We start from the raw sequence: 20,104 nt of genomic DNA, 5'->3' as shown, positions 1-20,104 counted from the left end.
CGGCACTACACGCTGTGGTTCCTCAGGAACCAAGTCAAGCGATCTTGTAAGGCAGGACAGAACTTTTACCTGAGACTTTTCTCAGGTGGATCTTTAGGTTTTTAGGCCTTTTTCACCGGCCCTGGCTGCTTAGGGGCGGCAGCGCAGGGCATCCCACCGCCCGCCCTGACCTGCGCTCCCTCTCCCCGCAGTGGTCTTCGGGCAGTTTGCCTTCTTCCAGACCGTGCTCAACGATGTCATCGAAGTCCACGATGGCCCCAACCAGCAGTCCCGGCTTCTCAGCTCCCTCTCAGGCTCTCATACAGGTAGGGAAGGTGTCCCTGTGGCTGCTGGGCAAAGCAAACTAAAAATGCAGCCTGGTGTTTAGCACCTTGCCCTGCGCCGCCCGCCTGTGTCGCTAATGCCATACTCTCCATCTCCTGGTTTCTCTCTTTCTCCTCATCTAGGTGAATCATTGCCATTAGCTACCACCAACCAGATTCTTATCAAATTTACTTCCAAGGGTCAGTCTACAGCCAAAGGTTTTCATTTTGTCTACCAAGGTGAGTACAGGCGTGTTCTGCGGATGTCCTCAGGTTGGTCCCCAGAGAACGGTCAGAACCTTGGTGATGTCCTGATGTGTCCTGACCTGCTTTTGGCACCTGTGGGTCCTTGCACACTTTCTGTCCTAACGGGAAATACCACGGAAGATTTAAGATTCTGTTTTGGCAGCGGTGAACTTGCAGGGCTCCTGTAGGTACTTCATATTCAGACCTTCCGTTTTCACTCGGCCTCAACCCTCACGCATCCTAGGATTAGTATCAGAAGTATCTCATTGAATCATGCCCTGAGTACACAGCGAGTTCTGAAGTTTTCTACCCAGGCAATTTCTCCCACTGGTGTTTTCGCACATTTCTCAGTGTAAGCAGCTGAACGCTTGTCTGGCAGCTCGGCAAAATCCTTCCTCCCTGCATGTCACAGGCTCAGGTCTCCTGCTGTCAAACTTTCACCCCTTGATCCTTTCAGTAACAGCTTGCATTGCATCAGGCAAGTCCCACTCGGAGATTTTAAAGTAGTAAACAGAAAGTGATGCGCAGAGTAGTGGGAAAACAGAAGGACTCGCTCACCCACGTGCTCTGTGTAGTTACCCGTGGCTCAGCCAGGCTCTGGCATGTGCATTGCCATGAGGCGGTGGCAGCAGCACGGGCAACCTCTGCCTGCTCCGGGGGCAAAGCGAAGCGTGCTTTAGGTTTTATAGGACCCAGAGATCGGCTCTCTTGAATTTCTGTCCAATTATTGTAGTTCTGATAGTAATCTTCAAAGATTTCAGCAAAGCAAAGGTTTTGATGAAATCGGTGAAGATCACCTCCTCACTACCGCATGCTAATTATCAGCTGCACGTTCGTCAGTGATTACTGCACGGAAGGCAAGAGTAACTGAAAGAGCCAGCCCTGGTTTTGATCTGCCTGGCCAGGCTCTAATGACGTTTACTCTCATTTTTACACATATGATCTCCCCCTCCCCGAGCCTCCCCCATGCAGCAAGGCACGTGTGCGGCGAGTCGCCCCACGGCGGGGGAGTGGGCAGCGTGATGGGAGCAGCCTGGCGAGCACAGGGGCACAATTCTCCCCACGGTTTGGTCGAGGCTGAGCACCCGCTCGTCAGTCACCAGCCACCGAGCAGGGCTGCAGAGCCATATTGGCTCTTGGATTTGCCCGAAGTAACGCATTGTAGTAAGTGGCTCCTCTCTGCCTCCACATCCCCCTCCCCCGACCACTGGCACACTTCAGCCTCTTGCCAGTCACCTCGCGTGATGCCTTCGGCAGTGGGTTTGACATTCACCTCGCTGAATGAAATCAAAATCAAACAATAGGGCTAATGTGCTCATCATCTCCGTGTTTTTCCACTCCCAGCAACTCAGGCATTAAACACTGATGAATTGTAAAGCAACTCAGAGATATGAATTGATTTCTTCCTCAGCAACAAGATTTCTTTGACTCGTTTTCCCCCTTGCTTCCCTGTCAGCCTCTCTGTTTCCTTCGACTGGGAGCTTCTTGTTCCCAGTATGGAGCAGGAATGCAGGCAATTTCAACAGCTGGTGATGCACCAAGGCAACTTAAATTCCCCTTTTCTTTTTTTAACCTTTCTCATCATGAAGAAGACTGATTAAATTTCCTGTCCTTTATAGTAATGAGGCCAAGTAAGCCAAGAAACCTAAAGGGTTTTCTGCTGAGGCTGTAGCAGTATATGGCAAACTGAGGTTTTGGGAAGTCACTGCTGAATGCCTTGGTTTCCCTGTTTAGAAGTGACCTTTCTGATGCAATGGTCATTTTTCGGAAGGCAAACAGTCTCCTCTTAGGAAGCATGCGTGGTTCTGTAGTGACCTAGCTGCTTTTATTTCAATTAGCACTTGAATTGTCAGAAGTTTGAGTGAAATGTTATTTCTTTTTCTTCCCGATCATCATGTTTGGGTTCAGCCGGTCTTTGGGGTTTAGGTATAATCAATTCCTTTGTTTGGTTTCAACGGATCTTTAATTTGGCACTTAACATTTCCAAAATATGTCCTCTAACCATTTTTTTTTTAATTTTCTCTTTTTGCTTTGCAACCACTCACTGGCCTGCTGGTTCCTGCTGCCTGCCATGCCAGCGGTTCCTCGGACCAGTGCCACCCAGTGCAGCTCAGTGCCAGAGCCCCGCTATGGCCGGCGGCTGGGCAGCGATTTTGCGGTGGGAGCAGTGGTGCGGTTCGAGTGCAGCGCTGGCTACACGCTCCAGGGCTCCCGCAGCATCGAGTGCCTCACCATGCCCGGGGCGCTGGCTCAGTGGAACGTTTCGGTACCCACCTGTGTCGGTAGGTAACTACGGAGGAAAAAAAGGCAAAACAATTCAGCAGTTCGTGCTAGAAAAATTAAAGACGCTATTTGGAATGAGTAAAAAAACCCTCACCAAACACAAAAACTAAAAAAAAAAAAAAACCAAAACCAACAAAACCCTAAAACACCAGTGAAACAACAACAAAATCATTTCTTACCTCTTACATACAAAAGCCAGGCTTGCCTGTGAAGAAGGGCAGTTAACCCCACATGTCAGGGAAGGGACCTTCTGATCCTTTGTGAACTTTTTGAATGAGTATTGACTCGTGAGATCCAGGACAGCATCTAGAATTAATTACATCTGTCTGAAAACTGCTTTCAGCTCCTTTGGAGGAGAGCAGTTCCTAAAGCACCAGCCTGGTGAGCTGTTGTAGCCAACGTTCCCCACACCCAAGGACTGTACACTCCTTGCGTCAGAAGTTGTATGAGAGTCACTGAAAAGAGGTTTATTCATACAGATCTAATCCTCAAACCGTGAGCCAACTCTGCCTGCTTTTGTGTCTGTAGATAGATGCTTGAAAGAGAATATTTTTTTGTATAAAGCCAAGTCTTTCCGCTTTCCAACAGCTACTTTGCTTGTTTCAGTGCCATGCGGTGGAAATTTGACTGAACGCAAAGGAACCATCCTGTCCCCTGGCTTCCCTGAGACGTACCTGAATAGCCTCAACTGCGTGTGGAAGATAACGGTTCCCGAAGGAGCAGGGATACAGGTACGGGGCTCCTGGCTGGCTGCAGCATGGGATGGAGAGGAGAAGGCGCGGTACCCAGTGCACTTAGAGGCCACGTGTTACGAAGTTGCCGCTCCTCACGGGAAAAAGATGGGTTGAACCTGTAATTCTCTAGAATCAGACATTCGTTTACACTGTGACTGCCAAAAGTGGGTAATACTTCAATGTATTTTTTGCCTCCTGGAGGCACTCTCTGTGGGAAATCAGCTGGAGCTACGTGGCTGTTCTGGTGTAACAAAATAATTGCAGTATTTTGGGCATATATCTTTATACTGCTTAATTATGCAATGTTGAAAGCAATGTAAGCGACACCGAGGAAGAGTTGCTTGCTCGGAGTGCCTGCGTGGATTTGTTATGCCAGCAGAGTTGCGGCGCTATGATTATACAATTACAGCTTTGCTGTTCATTGTCTCCAGGTAAATGAGCTCTCTCTTCAGGTCTTTTTGTGGTCCTTATCATTTCTCTGCAGAAATCGTCCTGCAAGCTAGAGGGTGTTGAGAATTAAGCCCAACATCAGAGACCAAACCTTAGATAAAGTTCCCATTCAGCACACACGTGCCTTGTCCTCACAGAAAGCATCTCGCCGTGTGTTGCGCTGACATTGCTTGACGCACAGGAGATGGATTCTTTAACAGGTCCATTCATTCCACAGGCCTCATTATCAGAGGGTTTCTTTTTTCTTTCTACCACTTTGTCTGCGAGGGTTTTGTTCCTGAAGTGCTTTTATTTCTCCATCATGTACTTGGCTAATGGATTTGTAGGTGCGTTCCTCCCTCTCCGCAGCGCTCCCGGCTGTTGGCACACAGCAGTCGTGTTTATCTCAAGGGTTTTATTGAAACATCATCTCTGCCTTGCTGGATTACAGTCCTGCTCTCCCAGATGGGGGTTCTGGGACCCACCATCAGAACCCAGCACCAAAACCTGCATGGACAGGGCTGGTGGGAGCAGCGCGTGGGGGCTTTCGCAGCAGAACAGGACAAGCCGGGGGAAATATTTTGAGCCCTCTGTGTCCAGGCTGACAAATTCTGCTCCCCTCTTTGGTTTCGAAGCCGTCTGAAAGAGTGTTTTCAAAAGCTGCAGAGCTCACTGTCAGTACTTCCCTGTTCATCTGAAATTTTAGCTGCTCCCAAAATCCCCCGGTGACAAGAAAGATCCATTTTGCTCAGCCAAACATCTGAACAGTTGAGGCAGTTGGCGAGTTGCTGGGGACTCCTGGGAGCAGGAGGTGATAATTCACTTAATTTTTAAAGCGATATAAATAGATGCCTGTATTCTGCACTGCCACGTCCTGAATACAAACCCTCGCTGCCACTTCTCAGCCCTTGGAGGTCTTTTTGCCCGGCGGTTACGCTTAGAGGAAAGCGCGTATCGCAGCGGGCTGTTAGAAGCGTGTCTCTTCTAAGTTTCCCACTTTTTTGGTTGTGCCAACGCAGCGCTCTGGCATGTAAAACTGGAAAACATAAGGCAAAGTGTTTTAAAGGCTTGGTGGTTGTGGTTTTTTGAGCCCCTTTCCTGCTGGATATGATCCCTTGCGAGGGAAATAAATATTTTGGGGTGTAACACAGAAGGCAGGCAAATAAAAAAGCGTGTCCCGTGGCTGTGCTCTGCCCCTACAGTTGTTAGGTCTAGAGTGGGAATTTTTCCAGCAGGAAAAAATTTTTCAGCCTGACCCCTTCCTCTGGTGCTCAGCAAGAGCCAGTGTGGCTCCGCAGCGGTGCTGCCATCTCTGCTCCCGGCGTGGGGGATGCAATGCCATGGGCGTGCTGGACCAGCCGCCCCTCGGCTCTACCCCTAGACACAGCCTGCTGGCGATCGCATCGCCTTGTGACACCGGGATGTCCACTGGAAGTCTTCTAGGGGAAAAAAAGGGCATCGTGGAAGGTCTTGGACCTCGGGGAGTAAAAGAGCGGCCATGAAGACCTGCACAGCCCAGAGGCAGGGTGATGGCCGCGGTGGCTGTTTACCTGCCCCGCTCACATGGGCTCTGCTCTCCTGGTCACCCACTTCTGTGCACAAGATGTTCTGTGTTATTAGATACTAATTTAAGCATCAGTTTACCCTCATTTTGTACAACAATTAAAGGTTAAACAACTGTAAATCAGAGGAGGAGGTGAAATTAAAGCTTTCTTGGTAGCGGCGAGTCACTAGCAGGATTTTTATGTAATCAGTGTACGAGCTAGCACTTCTGCTATGAATTATTCATTCCTGTAGCAAACCTTCCTGAGTGAATTAATTTATATACATGGCAGTAAATAGATGCAGATCCCTTGTGAATCCACATGTCAGACTAGAATTAGGACCTTAAAAATGTTTATTCCGTTAAGCTGGGGTGGGGGGGAAGAGAATAAATAATTTAGAAAATGTAAGAGCAAACAAAATGCACATTCTCAATCCAGGTTCTCTTGCAATAATGCAAATGACAATAGGGGTGTAATTATGCAGGCTGAGGGGTATCGACTTGGTCAGTGTGATCAGTAATGGCTCTGCAGGGGTCACTGCAATTTCTGCTAGATGAACACCACATTTATTTTTTTTTTGGGGGGGGGGTCCAAACTTTGCAGGAACTTTATAGCCTGCTTTATTATTCAGAATAAATCAAGGAGGAAAAAAGTTAAAACAGCAGAAATAATGGGGGTTGATTTTATTTTTTTAGTATTATTATTTTTTATTTTAATGTGCATGGTTTATGTTTAGCAGGGCGAAGGCAAGCAGGGTATTGGGAATGGATGAGTAAAGCCAGGATAAGAAGACTGCAGAAATAAGGGGGGTAGGGTTTCGCAGGATTACCGGGGGGAGGGGTGGGTGGGTGCATGGGTACGTGTGGGTGGGTGAGTGCAGTCAAGGTGTGCAGGGCGCTGAAATCCCTTGGCAGTGCTCAGTCCAGCGAACGCATCCTGCCGAGCGCGGTGCTTCAGGGAGTCATTCCGCTGAACTCCGCAGGACCCCGGCAGATCAGAAGCATTAGGCTTAGCAGGAGATCTTTGTCCAAAGAGCCCTCAAAGAGTGGAGGCTCCGCAGTGAGCAGATGTGTGAAGGCTGGAGATAAAGGGGGGTCCACCTGCTGGAATGGCCAAAGTTCTGGCGTTCTCCCCAATCCTACCGGCAGCGGTGCCGAACCACTGCAGCTTCTGCTGCGTGCCAAGAAATGCAGCCTTTTATTTGGAGCCAAGTCTTACGAGTCATTTGTGCTCCTGATTTGTCTCTAAGGGTCCTTTTTTGAGGTTGTTGGCCTAGCAATTTAATTTGAGGTACCCAGTGTTTGAAAATTTCATCTCGAGCTTACAGATTAAAGCTGGGGTTTTTTTCTGCTGCTGTTGGCTTTCTCTCGGGTTTGCTGTCGGACTCACTCAGGCAGTTCACCAAACCTGATCTACAGCACAGTTTATTTTCCTTAATGGGACACCGAATACTTCGAACTGCCAGCATTTAGGAATAAAAGCAGACTCCATTTTAATGGTAATCAAGGAAAACAAATCTGTGCAATTACATGTAGATCTTTGCTCGAGTGTAAGAGCTGCTTTTCAGTGTATATGCAGATTTATCAGATCTCAGGATGTTACTCATTTGAGGATTGCATTGATGTTCTAACAAACAGAGTCAAGTGGCCGACCTGAGCCTCCAAACCTCATGGGGCATGGCAGAGAAAGGTGGGAAATTTGAAAATGCGACTTCAGTGATTTGACTAAAAGCTGAGAAAAAAAAGGCAGCGGCAAGAACTTCATTAGATCAAAAAAACCCTTGTGGTTTAATGCGGGTTTCTTTGTTTTTAGTTCAGTTCTTGGGTTGCCAGTGGTTGCCTTCATTTGAAAGCGTTGCAAAAGTCTTCAGGGATTTCTCAAAACAGAAAAAAAAAAAAAAAAAAAGGCTCCAAATCTCTGCTGCTGTATATTAGCTGTGAAAATACAGGAGCTCTCCCTTTGCAGCAGCAAAAGACAGCACCCTTGACTCAGAAGCATGGGGTTTGCAGGGACACAGCTGTGTAACCCAGGTGGTGGTACTCAGAGGCAATAGGTCTCCAAGTTTTGCCAGCACAGATAAATAGCACTGCTGACTTACGGCCCCAGGGTGTGTTGCTGCCCTCATTAGCGGCCCTTTCATCGGTGCTGTTGTGGTTTATTAGCCTGATGCAGGAGTTGTACTGTTACTTCTGTTTTTTTCTCTCCAGATCCAGGTGATCAGTTTTGTTACTGAGCAGAACTGGGATTCCCTGGAAGTGTTTGATGGAGGAGATAACACCGCCACCATGCTGGGCAGTTTCTCCGGTACGTGTTCAGTATCGTGTTCGGTGAAGCCCGCCGGCACGTGCTTCATTCCTGCTCACATCGGCTGGACTTCAGCACGTACATAAAATTAAGCGTATATTTAAGTGCTTCAAAAACTCGGAGCAGATTTAAGTGCGTGGTTAGAGGGAATCGCATGCTTTGCTGAACTGGGAATGGGGCTGCTGTCCTCCTGCATGAAATGTTGATAGAGAGCCTTAAAGGCAAAACCAGGGGGTGAGGTTTGGGTTTGGTTTTTTTTGCAAGACCCCACAGCCTGGAGGTGGGAGTTGCACAGCGGTGCCGGGCTGTGTGGGGTTAGCTCGGAGCACGGTGCTCGGCGGGTTAACCTCTCTGAGTTGCACCAAAATGGATGAAGGGCTACGAAACAGCCTTTCTTGTGCCTGACAGTGGGGCCAGTGGCTTTTAGCAGAGCAGGGAGCAGCCGGCAGCCCAAGAGCATTGTAAAGCTTTCAACTAGCAGAGCCACTTGCAAGCCGATGGCCCCGGTTCTTGCTTATCTAATGACCAGTTATCTTCAAAGCGCTCTGAGGTTTCTGAGGAGAAGGGTCGTGCGTAAAGACCTGCCGACTCCGCGCCCGGCTCTGCCTTTGGGATAGCACTGCCTTGACCTGGTGCTGCAGCAGCTCCCAAGCAGGGAGGCAGGAGAAGGAATCCCGACTTTGCGGGGGACCTGAGCTCCACCCACGCTGTTTCTCATCCCTGGTTCCCTTCTCGACGCTTTTAGTCTGTCTGGTCTGTAAGTGGTAAAACTTCACATGATTAAATTCACCAGTAGACTTTGAAAAAGGCCATTGCGGAGAGGCCTTGGGTATTTCTCAATTGGCCTCATTAGAACCTGATCAAAACCAACAGAGCTTGTTAAGTTAAAGGACTTTCTGTTCTCAGCCTCTTCTGTAGCTAGTCTCCGAGGACACGAAGGAGGAAAAAAGAATCCTCTTCAGTATCTTTGTGCACCTCTTGTTTTCCCAGGAACCACAGTGCCTGCGCTGCTGAACAGCACTTCAAACCAGCTCTATCTGCATTTCTATTCGGATATCAGCGTCTCTGCTGCTGGCTTTCACCTGGAATACAAAAGTAAGAGCATCTCAGCCTTGATCTCGCAGTTCCTCTGAGCAGTGGGGAGATGGTTACAGAGCCGTAGCCTTGTAGGAGTGGAAGCTGCTTAGTGGGGAAGGGGCGGTGAGCTTTGAGGATCATGCTTATGTGGTTCCCTGCTCTTAAGCTGCGGAGAGGGGGTGACCGTGAAGTGGAGAATAGATGCAGCAGAGGTGACGTGGGGTCATGGGGTGACCCTCGTCTTGCTGCTGATGCACTTTGCAGCACCTGTTTGGTTTCTGTGTTGTAGCGCAGGAGGAGCTGTGGAGGCCAAAATGTTAAAAATTCATGGAGAGTTGGCCTGTTCAACGCAGTGCTGTCATCTTTGCTCGGGAAGTGCCTAAAATGATGCTTGCCAGAGTTTGGGAGGGACTGCCTGCTCTTTGCATGGAAACAGCGTGCAGGGCTAGAGAGAGATCCGTAGGATAATTTGGGTTGGAAGGGACCGCAGAGGTCATCTCATTGAACCTCCTGCTGAAAGCAGGGTCAGGTACGAGACAAAACTAGATTACTCACTTTACGCATCTTTATGCAGTCTGTGCTTGGAAAAACTCCAAGGGTGGAGACTGCAGAAACACTCCGGGGAGCCTTTCATCAGAGGATGCTGCTGCAGCCCCCCGCCTCTTCCTGGTGCTCCTCTGCTGAGCTCCGTCTGCCTTATCAATGCTTTTCTTATGCTGTGGGGCACAAAACTGGGCACAATATTTTAGGTGTTGAGTAGAGTGGGGTTAGTCACCTCCCTCCGTCTGCTGGCCGTGCTCTTGTCTGCGCAGCCCAGGGCAGCATCGGCTGCCTCTGCTGCCAGGGCACACAGCTAGATCCTCGTTCAGCTCATCTGCTGGCATGGCATCGCCCTCTGCTTGGTGTTTAGAGATGCAGTGCCCAGACACTGGAGAGCATCTTACTTCCCATGTGGTGGATACGAATGCATGGCCACCCTCCTTTTGCAGGCTCCAACTCAGGGAGGCGCCTTGGCATGAGCTGAATGGGAAGCTTGGAGATGATGATCCAAAGGAGGCACTGCCCAAAGCGTGGGCACCTGCTGCTTTCTCCCTCTCTGGTGTGTTGGACAGTTTGGTGGCTTCCTCCATTACAGATCGTGCCAGCACCTCAGGAGAATGGCAGCGTGTTGCTTCCAGCAGGTCTCATGCATTCAGTTCTTGGGTATCCAGACCTGAGAATATCATTATATATGATGATATACTGAGGCGATATTTAAAAACAATAAAAATTCTCAGTAGTAAGAGAGCAAACCTGGCTAAAACTGGAAGACACGGCAAGGAAGAGAGTCTCTTGCAAAAGGGCTACCAGGTTTGGATAAGGATGCCAAAAATTCATTCTCCCCCACGTCTGTGTGTTGATTCCTGCTATTGAAGCAGATGTCCGTTCAGGAAAGGTGTGCTACAGCCAAGCTGCAGCGGGTCGCAGTGATGGTGGCTCTTATCTCACCGACGGTGCTGTACCGGGGGCCTGCATTATTCACACACAGTCCAGCAGTGGCACAGACAGTGTACGAGCAAGCAGGTGCAGAATGGCAGCTCTCAGCTCTATCCAGCGCATCTAAATCGAATGTTTAGCTAGCAGTCAGGAAAGCAAGCAGGCTTGTGCATTTGCAGTGTACTAAAGACGCGGGTGCGACACGGCCAGGAGCCAGTCTGGTCTTTATGCAGCTCTCGGGAGACTGGTTAATACATGGTGATGGTCTGGCTGTGTTCCTGCATCAGTAGCGGTGATGGGGAGCTGATGAGAGATGTGCTGGGACTGCTGCCTCTCTTCACGCAATCTGCCTTGGGGCAATGCAAACATAATTGTTTCTTGCTGGACACCGTGTCTCGTAATTGGTTCTGATCACAAATCTTGTGTTTGTCTCTGAAGCCAACCAATATTCTGTTTATTATTTTTTTCCAAAGCAGCAAATAAGATTTGAAAGTGCATTTCATTTCATAAAGAGTCCACAGAAATGGCATAGCTGTTTGACTGCAGAGACGGTGTGCTTTTAGAGGGCCAGCTAGTACTAAGCTTTCCAGGTTTTAGTGGGTTTGCAGGTTGAAACCTTGCATATTAATGGATCCAGCAAGATTATTGCAACCAACAAGACTGGGGAGAGGAGGCGTGTGCCAAGTTGCTCCCTGGGAGCTGGAGAAGTGGATGTTCGTTTAGAAATTCTCTTGCTGTGACTGTTTCTTCTCCATTTCTGTTTCATTAAGTTCTTTGAGGATCCTATTACCCCTCTGCAACAATCCTGTGCAGGTTTTTCATGAGGCTTGGGATTATCAGACTTGTTTGGTTGCTGAGAAAATTAATTGGTGTCGATTTTCAGGGCAGCTGGAAATACTACATTTTTTGCTTTGCTTGTACAAGTAGAATGCCATGGCTCTGAGCCTTCAGGTTTTGTCATTGTTCGGTGCAAGGAAGTTTTGGGAGGCGAACTAAAACACCACTTTGTTGCCTCTCACTGGATTCCTCAAGCAGAGCTCCTATCTCTCCATGCTCAAAAGCCAAAATGGAGCAAGAACAATTTAGGACCGACTGAAACTCAGTGCCCACTGATCTGAATGGGAAATTATTTAAAGCTATTTTCTTTATCGGCTCTTTGAAGGTCAGGGAGATGTGGGGAGGGACTACATGTTTCCTTGCTGGGAAGCATGATTCAGGTGTCGGGAGAGGAGTCAGCATCTCCTCTCCCTTTTTTTTGCCTGCTTTCAGCTGGGTCTGCAGAATTTAAGCGGAGTGTTAGCCCTTGCAGTGATGCAGAAGGTTATCTTTTAGTGGCAGCTGCCAGCACTCAGAGCGAGGGGAGGTGCTGGCAGGCAGCAGAGCCGCGGTGGGCACGAGGTGATGCAGGCACCTGTCTTCGTTTTATCACCATTGGGTGTTGCAGGAGGATGAGGGGATGGCATGTGTGTAAGGGAGAGCACGTCACTCGACCTCGGGGATTGTTAATGGGGTTTGCAGCAGGATATTCCCAGTTGCACACGTAGCTCAGATGGAAATGGGAGAAACGGGACTGAGTGAGCTTTGTGTAGCCTGTTCTGCAGGCACCGTCAGGGACCAGCCGCGCTTACTGCTGCTGCTATCTCATGGTAAATTCAATCTGTCATTGAAAACAGGAAGAATAGGGTCGGAGGATGAAAACGTACTGCTTCTACCCAGAAAGGGACAAATTACATATAAGACATACCGTGTGCCCTTGGTACCACCAGCGAGGGGAAGCAGGTAGTCCTCCCTCGCATCCTCTCCAGTCTCCCATCAGATGCTGCCTGGGTGGTGAAGGCACCTACGGCGCAACACGAATATGGACCTCAGGTGGGGAGGGGTCCCAGTTTGGTTCATGAGCAGGTGGGAGTGAGTCGGTCTTTGCTTGGCGATGGATGTGCTGGTGCCAGTGCAGCTCTTCTGTCAAGGCATTAGGGTTCAGCTCAAAAACATTTTTGGCCATGAATCACAAAGTGATTTGTGATGCCTTCGCAGGTGAAAAGAAACATGTTGTAGGTAAAGTGAGAGTGCTAGGTGCAGATAGCTCTGAGTCCTGGCCAGCCCTGTAACACAGGGAATACTGCGTCATCAGGGTGTCTTTGTGGAGAATCCAAGAATCCCCCCCACCCCCGGTGTCTGCGGTGGAGGTGGCTGGTCAGCAAGGGGATGGGATAAAATGAAGGGGAGGGTGTTCCCATTCCTCCTGCCTTCAGCGCAGCCCCCAGCCCCGCTCCCTGGAGCACTCACCTCGCTCTTGCCTTCCCAGCCGTCGGTCTGTCCAGCTGCCCGGAGCCCCCTGTGCCTGGGAATGGCCTGAAGGTTGGTGAACGCTACTTAGTGAACGACGTCGTCTCTTTCCAGTGTGAACCAGGCTATGCGCTGCAGGTACTGAATGTTTTCCAGCCAAAAGGATGACAGCAAACGTCTAGAATACGGGGAGGCTCTCCAAACGATGTGTCTTGTTTTCCTTTCCTCCAGGGCCACTCTCACATCTCCTGCATGCCAGGCACTGTCCGCCGCTGGAATTACCCACCGCCACTTTGCATCGGTAGGACTCTTGGTATTTTGTACCTAGCAGATATTTATAGCACTTCTCAACAACCAAAAAAAAAAAAACAGTCAAGGGCTAAGTTAGAGAAATGCAAGTTTGTTCTGGAAATGAGAGGCAGTGTGGAAAAATCTGCATTTCTTTTGCAGGGGGAATTTCAATGGAAAAGTCCCTGTGGGCTGCCCAGAATGCTTGATTTTGAATGTTTAAAATGTGGCTGTAGTATAAAATGTAAAATATAAAAAAAGGTTTCCTCAACAAAAAGTCATTCAAGAGGGACAACCTAAGACTTCTTTATACTGTAAGTAGGTTGGTTTTATGGGTTGAGGGTTTTTTTCCATCTTAAGTGAGATCTTAAGACTGTGGTTTATTTTGATGAAATGCATCTTGATATCACTAAATCTGCGTCTTGTGCTGGAGCCTGGGTACCTCCCAGCCTCTCTGAACTGCAGCACTTGGTGCCTTGCTGTCCCCACTTTGATATCTAGCGGGTCCTATGTGACCTTGCCAGTGTAGCCCCTTGCCTGTGACACCCTCTGAGGAGCAGGGCTGGGAATGCCGAGTGTTTTGGCCCTTCAGGGAAAAGCACTGGACAGTCGATCCACGCCAGGAAAGAAGTAAGCCCTGCGAGAAGAGGCACAGAGGTGAAGGGAACTTGCTGGAGTTTTTTGATTATTTTCAATATTTTGCTTTTAGCAAGTCTAGGTGTTTAATATTCATACTGCACATTTTAAAGCTCTGAGAGAGACATTTATGCATTTAATAGCTTTAGTTAACAGTTATTTCAGGCTCCTGCTGTTCTAGCTTACATCATTTTGCTTTAAAGTAATTATAAGAGCTAACAGTTCTTTCATCCGATGATCTGCAGGCCAGGAATAAATAGAGAGGCATTTGCAGCAGGATAACTGAGCTAAAGGACCCACGCCTGTGGGACTGGCTCTGAGTGAAGTCAGAAGCCCTTCAGCTCAGCTTTAGAGTGGGGAGATCCCAGCACGGAGGAGGATCCCAGTATTATCACCTAGCTAGTGCCTAGCTGAGCAGCTACAAGTTGCAAGTTTTCTTCTTTTAACGAGTATGGGTCGCCCAGTGCAGCAGGATTTGGCCTGGCTGGGCTGTGCCAGCTCAGCATCCTCACGGTATGAGCACCAGGGCAGTTGAATTCAGGTGTCTGGGTTTGGACGGTCATGCCCAAGCGTGGTGGTCATCCGAATGCAGGGAGGCGTAAACATGGCACTCATCGTGAGTGACCATCATCTCTTCGAGGGATGCCACAGCATCCCATGCTGACAGCCCTGAGGGTCGTTGTCCTCTGCTAATCACGTGCCCTGATGTGTCTAAACAGTGTCCAGAGCGCCGCTGGCTGCCAGCCCCCCGGGACCCCGGGCTTCGGTTGCTGCCCTGCTCAGAGAACAGCTTGCTTCCCTGGCAAAGCGTGCTGATTTGCTTTGGTCTGCTTCGTCCAGATGCTTGACTTCTAAATAATTTAGAAGTAGTTCTATTAAAGAGCCATTAAGAGGAAAAAGAAAGAGAAACCTTCTGGGAGAAACCTTGTTAGTAGCAAGTACACACATAATGAGATACCGGACAAAAGGAATCTGTACCTTCACTGTCAGAACGTGTTAGGAGAACGCCTGGGTGTATTTGGCTGGCTGGTGTTACTGTAACAAGGTAGAGGTCACCCAGATAAGCATGAAAAGATGCTATCTGTATTTAAATTTTACGCGATGCCTTTTGTAAACATATTTTGCACTGTCATCTGTGGCTCGCTTCTTCATAGGGAACTTACTTCAATCAGTGTGCAAACATTCTGTTCTATATTTATCAGTAATTGCCCAGAGATTGACAAGTATAGCAGTCAAGGTAGATCAGTTAACTAGAAAAAGAAGTAACGGGAACTGGAATCAAAATAGAATCGGTCTGTTTCTTCACAGTAATTTTTTTTTTAGGTGGTTAAAAATTCAAACAAGTGCTGTGTGGATGATAGGTGCTGGTACGATGGCTGTGGGCAGAACGGAGTGGCCAGCTCCTCGCTCACAGCTCAGATCTGTCTCTCCCACTGTGATTGCCCAAACTGGATCTCTGGACCAGGCTTTTATCTCCAGAGGGCAGGAGAAAGGCACATGCATTAGTAATGTGGCCACGCAGTGCCTCGCAAACTTTATGCTAATTCCATAGGAGGCTTTCCTTTCTCTCTTCTTAGTTTTTAATTGCTTTATTTCCCATGCAGCTGGCCGGCCATGGCCATCATCCAGAGAAGACCCTTAAGTGATCCTGACCATTAACACTGTTGATTTTACAGCCCAGTGTGGAGGAACGGCAGAAGAGATGGAAGGAGTGCTCCTGAGCCCGGGGTTCCCAGGCAATTATCCAAGCAACCTGGACTGCACATGGAGGATATTGCTGCCGGTGGGGTTCGGTGAGACAGATGGGTTTGGTTTGATGCTATCACAAAAGATGTGGTGGGGAGATCCTGTCCCTGTTCAGTTCGTGCTGGATGCCAAGTGCCACGATGACTTACAGAAACTGCTGTTTGACCTCCTGATCACACTTGCCATTAAAGATGCATTTATAGGGTGCTATGAAATGATAGATATTTTTTTCAGAAGGTGATGCCAGGACACCGTGGAATGTAACAGGTTGATCCAGATTTGTGGGCATGCCTCCGAATCGGCTGTAAGACCCTCTTTTAGTGTGTATCTCCCCGTCTTAACTACTCACATTTGTAATAGCCGTAAAACATCACCAGTTCATCAGTCTTTAGAAATGGAACAGGTGACCAGAGCTTGTGTCAGATTATGTCCTGCCTCAGCTGGAGTTCGTGCAGGCATCAGCACATTCGGAGTTAGGCTCTCCCCAGCCCTTGGTAAAGAGAGAAATTTGCCCACCTCCAGCTCAGCTCTTCTCCAGGCCAGCCCCATCAGGGTGCCTGATTGCCAGGAGGTGGAAGTGTTGCATGTCTGGAAGAAGTGCTGAGTCTCCCGGTTTCCTGAATTAACTCTCCTCCTCCGGCTGTAGCTGCCGTGTGCTGCTGGGGAAACAGCCTGCCGGGGTGCTCAGCGCATCCTGCCGTCTGAGCTGGCCACGCTCGCTTTGGCGAGGGGTGATCCCTGTCGCTCTGTGCCTGCTTTCCTAGTTCCTCGGGTGTCAGGCAGAGGGAGGGGTGTGCACAGGAGCTCCAGCAGCATGAACCTGCAGGCGTTAATAGCCTGAGCTTGTCTGAAACTACAGGCACCCTCTGCCTCCAGCAGGGTAAATGTACTGCTGATGCCCAGGGTATACTGGGCATCACTGGGCGAGCGGTGCTGATGTGCTGAGGCTCGGGTGTAGCTTTAGAGGCATGTTCATTCCTCCTCTCCAGGTGCTCACATCCAGTTCCTAAACTTCTCCACTGAGCCAAACCATGACTTTGTCGAAATCCGCAATGGGCCGTATGACACCAGTAACGTCATCGGGCGGTTCAGCGGCACTGAAATCCCAGGCTCCCTCCTGTCGACGTCTCATGAAACCACCGTGTACTTCCACAGCGACCACTCCCAGAACAAGCCAGGCTTCAAGCTGGAATACCAAGGTAAGGAGGCTGGAGAAGGCACTGCAGTGGGACAATCCTGTCCCCGGGTGCTGATGGAGAGGGCAGTGGAGGGAGGGGAGGCATCACGGTTGTTGCTATTCTGTTGAATTAATTCCATGAGGACTTAATCCAAATGAGTGGAAAGGTGTTACATGAAGGCCATGCTTAATCCTAATAACTGGGATCTGTTCACCCGGACTTATGCCTACGGCAAATAACGAATGTTCCTAGAATGCTTTGTGACAGCAAAATGCCTTTGAATTAATTCTGGCCAGATTCACATAGAACTTGGCTCTGTTGAGTGTCATGTGCAAAGAGAGGAGCCCTCAGCTGCCGTGCATTTGCTGCGGAATTCTGTGGTGGTTTTCAGTCTCCACTGAAGTCCAAAGGCATTGTTTGCTGCAGCCCAGCCTTGTGTCGGGCAGGCTGGTGGGGGACCAGCTGAGCAAAGAGCCAAGGAATGTAACGGTGGGGCTGCCACGGGTACCTGGAGTGAGAGGAGAGAAAGAAGTTTTATTAAAATCAAAAGATGCCCTCGAGCGTAGTTTTGGGAGATGATGGAGGAATGGAGGTGCCTTCTCACCCAGCCAGAGTCCTTGGGCAGCTCCCCAGTTTTGAGCATGGTGTCTTCTGAGCAGCAGCCACCCCGAGCTCTGAAGGCAGTGCCCCGAGGTCCTGGCAGTGCCCCGAGGTCCTGGCAGTGCCCCGTCTCTTCGTGGATTTGCTGCTCTTTGAAGGTGCTGGGTCGGGGCTGCCTATGTTAGTCTGCCCTGGTGAAAGAGAAGGAGAACGTGAACTTCTGGCCCTGCTCAATCCGCAGCTCTGCCGTAATGAATGTCTTTGCAAAACCTTTTGGTCTCCTCTGTCCACCTGTCCGTGGCATATGGGAGTGTGAAATGGCAAAGGATGCCAGGGGCAGGTCGTGTATTTCATACCGAATACAATTCAGATGGACTTTGCTGCACAGGAGCCAAGTGGTCCAGCTAGTGCCTGGGAGAGAGATGGGAGGAGTGGGAAAGGTGGAGTGTGTGTCCCCAGCCACGTGATGTAGCCAAGGACTGACAAAGGGCTGACTCCCCAGAAACAGCAATAAAAGCCGCTACTCATACTTAATTGAAAACATTAATTTTGTCTTGGCTGTCCTGTTCGCGCACCATATAATTCATGCGCCGCTGCACAATTTAGGAAGGAATGTGCTCTGTGAGGCACTCTGGGTAATCTCATGGAAATTGCTATGCAAATTAGCTCTAGCAAGGCTGCCCAATAATTTATAATGCCAGGTGGAACATGTTAACCAATTGACTTGCGTTCGTCATCAGCGTTGTTCGTGTTTTGTTGGAAAACAAGGCAGATTTCCCAATTAGAAGCGAAGTGCAGGGTGACTGAGTGAATATGGGCTCGGAGGCGCTGGCGGACCGGGGCAGACCCCGGCGCTCACGTCTGAGGCTCCTGCGAAGCTGGATTTTCCCTCAGCCTCCATGCAGACGTGTGCATGGTTCATTAAAATTTATCTCCTTCAATTAAGTCATTGTATGAGGAGGAATTAGCCAAGCAGTGCGGTGGGTGTACCGTTCCTGCTTTTTTGAGAAAATACCACGTATGAAACATTCCTCCTTATGTTTGGTGGGTTGTTTTTTTTTTTCTTTCTCCAGCCTACGAGCTGCAGGAATGCCCTGACCCTGAACCTTTTGCTAACGGTGTTGTAAGAGGAGCCGGTTACAACGTTGGCCAGTCCATCTCGTTTGAGTGCCTACCGGGCTACCAGCTGATCGGCCACCCTGTCCTGACCTGTCAGCACGGCACCAACAGGAACTGGGACCACCCGCTGCCCAGGTGTGAAGGTATGGCTCTGGGCTCACTCCGGCAGCATCCCCACGGGCATCTCAGGGGGGGAGAAGGAGCCTGAACTCCTCGTTCTGGCCACCTTTGGGATTGTTTGGTAATGGGGCTGAAAGTGTCTCTGGAAACAAAAGCATCACTGGAGGATGTGCGCTTTGAGGTGCTGAGGTATGTTCTCCGTGAGTTGATCGTCAACATATTTCAGCCTGGTCAAAGCCAACAGTTTAAAAAACAGTTTAAAACCAAGGTGTGTTTTTTGAGGTGGCGTGTTTAAATCTCACACGATGGCTGAGCCCTGTCTCTAGCTGTCCCTTGCACTGCTACTGCCAGTAGGAGCTGCGCTTCCAGCACGGCACGGTCCAGGGCTGTTGCAAGAATATTTGTCTGCTTTATTTCTTCCGCAATGCTCAGCTTCCATTCATTTAGCGTGGGGAAATAGAAATGGTGTCTGGTAAAAGACCCTTGCAGCTCTGGGGACTCTTGGTGTGGGAAGATTGTGTCCCTGCCCAGTTTCTGTAGTGTGGCAGCAGTGGCACCTCCAAAATGATCCAGGTGGGAATTCTTCAGGCACGGTCTCCTTTCTGAAGAGCCTGTATGCTAGGAGGGCCCTGCAGGCTCAACGACTGGGTCTGCATTCTACACACCAAAGCTCAAATGACCAAATTCTCTATTCAAACCCCACCATGGCTGTTCCAGCCTTTCATCCTTTGTGGCCAGTGGGCTGAGTGGTGTGTGGTTTATTTCAGAAGGTTTCCAGGTGAACCCTTAAGAAGTTCAAGACTGCTTGTTGAAGATTTCTCACCACGTCTCCCAGGAGCGCTGACCTTTCTCCCAGCCTCCTTACAGCCCTTGCTCTGCAAGAACTGTGCACTGGGGAAAGAGAGAGAGGGGTGATATTTTTCCTCTTTTAAGTCCTTGAACCCCAGAGAACACAAAGCATAAAGAACCAAATCCTCAGCTGCTCTTTCAGTGACCCCAGCAATGCACCAGAGATGTGTGTTACCTGGGAAAGTGTCCTGTGCTCAGCCGGGTGCTGCTGGCGCGGCGGGGAGCTGCTGGGAGCAGGATCGTGCCTTTATCTGCCTCAGGCATCAGCTCTGGCAGCTGCAACCATCCAATTCTTCCTTCATTATTGTTTTTTTAAGTAGCTTTCTTGCTCTGCCGCGCTTCCGATAGCAGAGGGGGGTGAGGGGTTAGGTGCGTTGTGGACCTTTTGCAGCTTTTCTCCGTGTGCACGCCTGGTGGGCTGTTAGTGCTGTTAAAGTCAATGCAGAGCATCCCTCTTGTAGCTGTTGCCTTAAACGGTCCATTTTTGCATAGCAGCAAGCAGTGAGGACTTGCTGCCTTAGGCTAACTGCCTCACCTTTCCCAGGCAGGTCACATCTGAAAGCCCTTTTAATTAAAAGAGAAGCTGTAATTCTGGAATAAATGCATAGAGGCCAAGGTTTCCAGCACCACTCCGGGGAGTTTTGGTTTTTTCCAGTCATCAGCAGGCTGCCTGCTGCTTTGCAGGGCAGAAAGGAACTTGGCCCCCAAGGTTTCTTGGGTGTTTGTTTGGGAAAGTGAGCGTATGGAGTTACATAAATACACATGCTTTTCGCAGCTTGGCGGACCACGTGAGTAAGCAGAGCAGAACCAGACGGGGAATAGACGGAGCTTGGCTCTGCCCTCACATCTGGCACATCACATCTGGGCCAGGGTGGCACAAGTCTGTG

The 20,104-nt window shown here is 49.5% G+C and overlaps 1 protein-coding gene across 1 annotated transcript in view; it reads left to right on the top strand.

Annotated features, from left to right (window-relative positions):
* Positions 1-20,104, top strand: part of CSMD2 (CUB and Sushi multiple domains 2) — a 301,013-nt gene that overhangs the window by 227,206 nt on the left and 53,703 nt on the right. The window contains exons 33-43 of the mRNA XM_080381216.1: positions 192-305; positions 447-542; positions 2,627-2,830; positions 3,438-3,562; positions 7,746-7,842; positions 8,833-8,937; positions 12,701-12,819; positions 12,913-12,982; positions 15,282-15,398; positions 16,341-16,550; positions 18,203-18,391. Coding sequence (XP_080237342.1) covers positions 192-305; positions 447-542; positions 2,627-2,830; positions 3,438-3,562; positions 7,746-7,842; positions 8,833-8,937; positions 12,701-12,819; positions 12,913-12,982; positions 15,282-15,398; positions 16,341-16,550; positions 18,203-18,391 — 1,446 coding nt within the window. The remainder of the gene's footprint in view (positions 1-191; positions 306-446; positions 543-2,626; positions 2,831-3,437; positions 3,563-7,745; positions 7,843-8,832; positions 8,938-12,700; positions 12,820-12,912; positions 12,983-15,281; positions 15,399-16,340; positions 16,551-18,202; positions 18,392-20,104) is intronic.

Source organism: Falco punctatus, assembly GCF_963210335.1.
Source record: "Falco punctatus genome assembly, chromosome: 3".
Taxonomy (NCBI): Eukaryota; Metazoa; Chordata; class Aves; order Falconiformes; family Falconidae; genus Falco; species Falco punctatus.
Note: the sequence above shows the minus strand (reverse complement) of the source record. Positions and strands in the feature narration are given on the sequence as shown.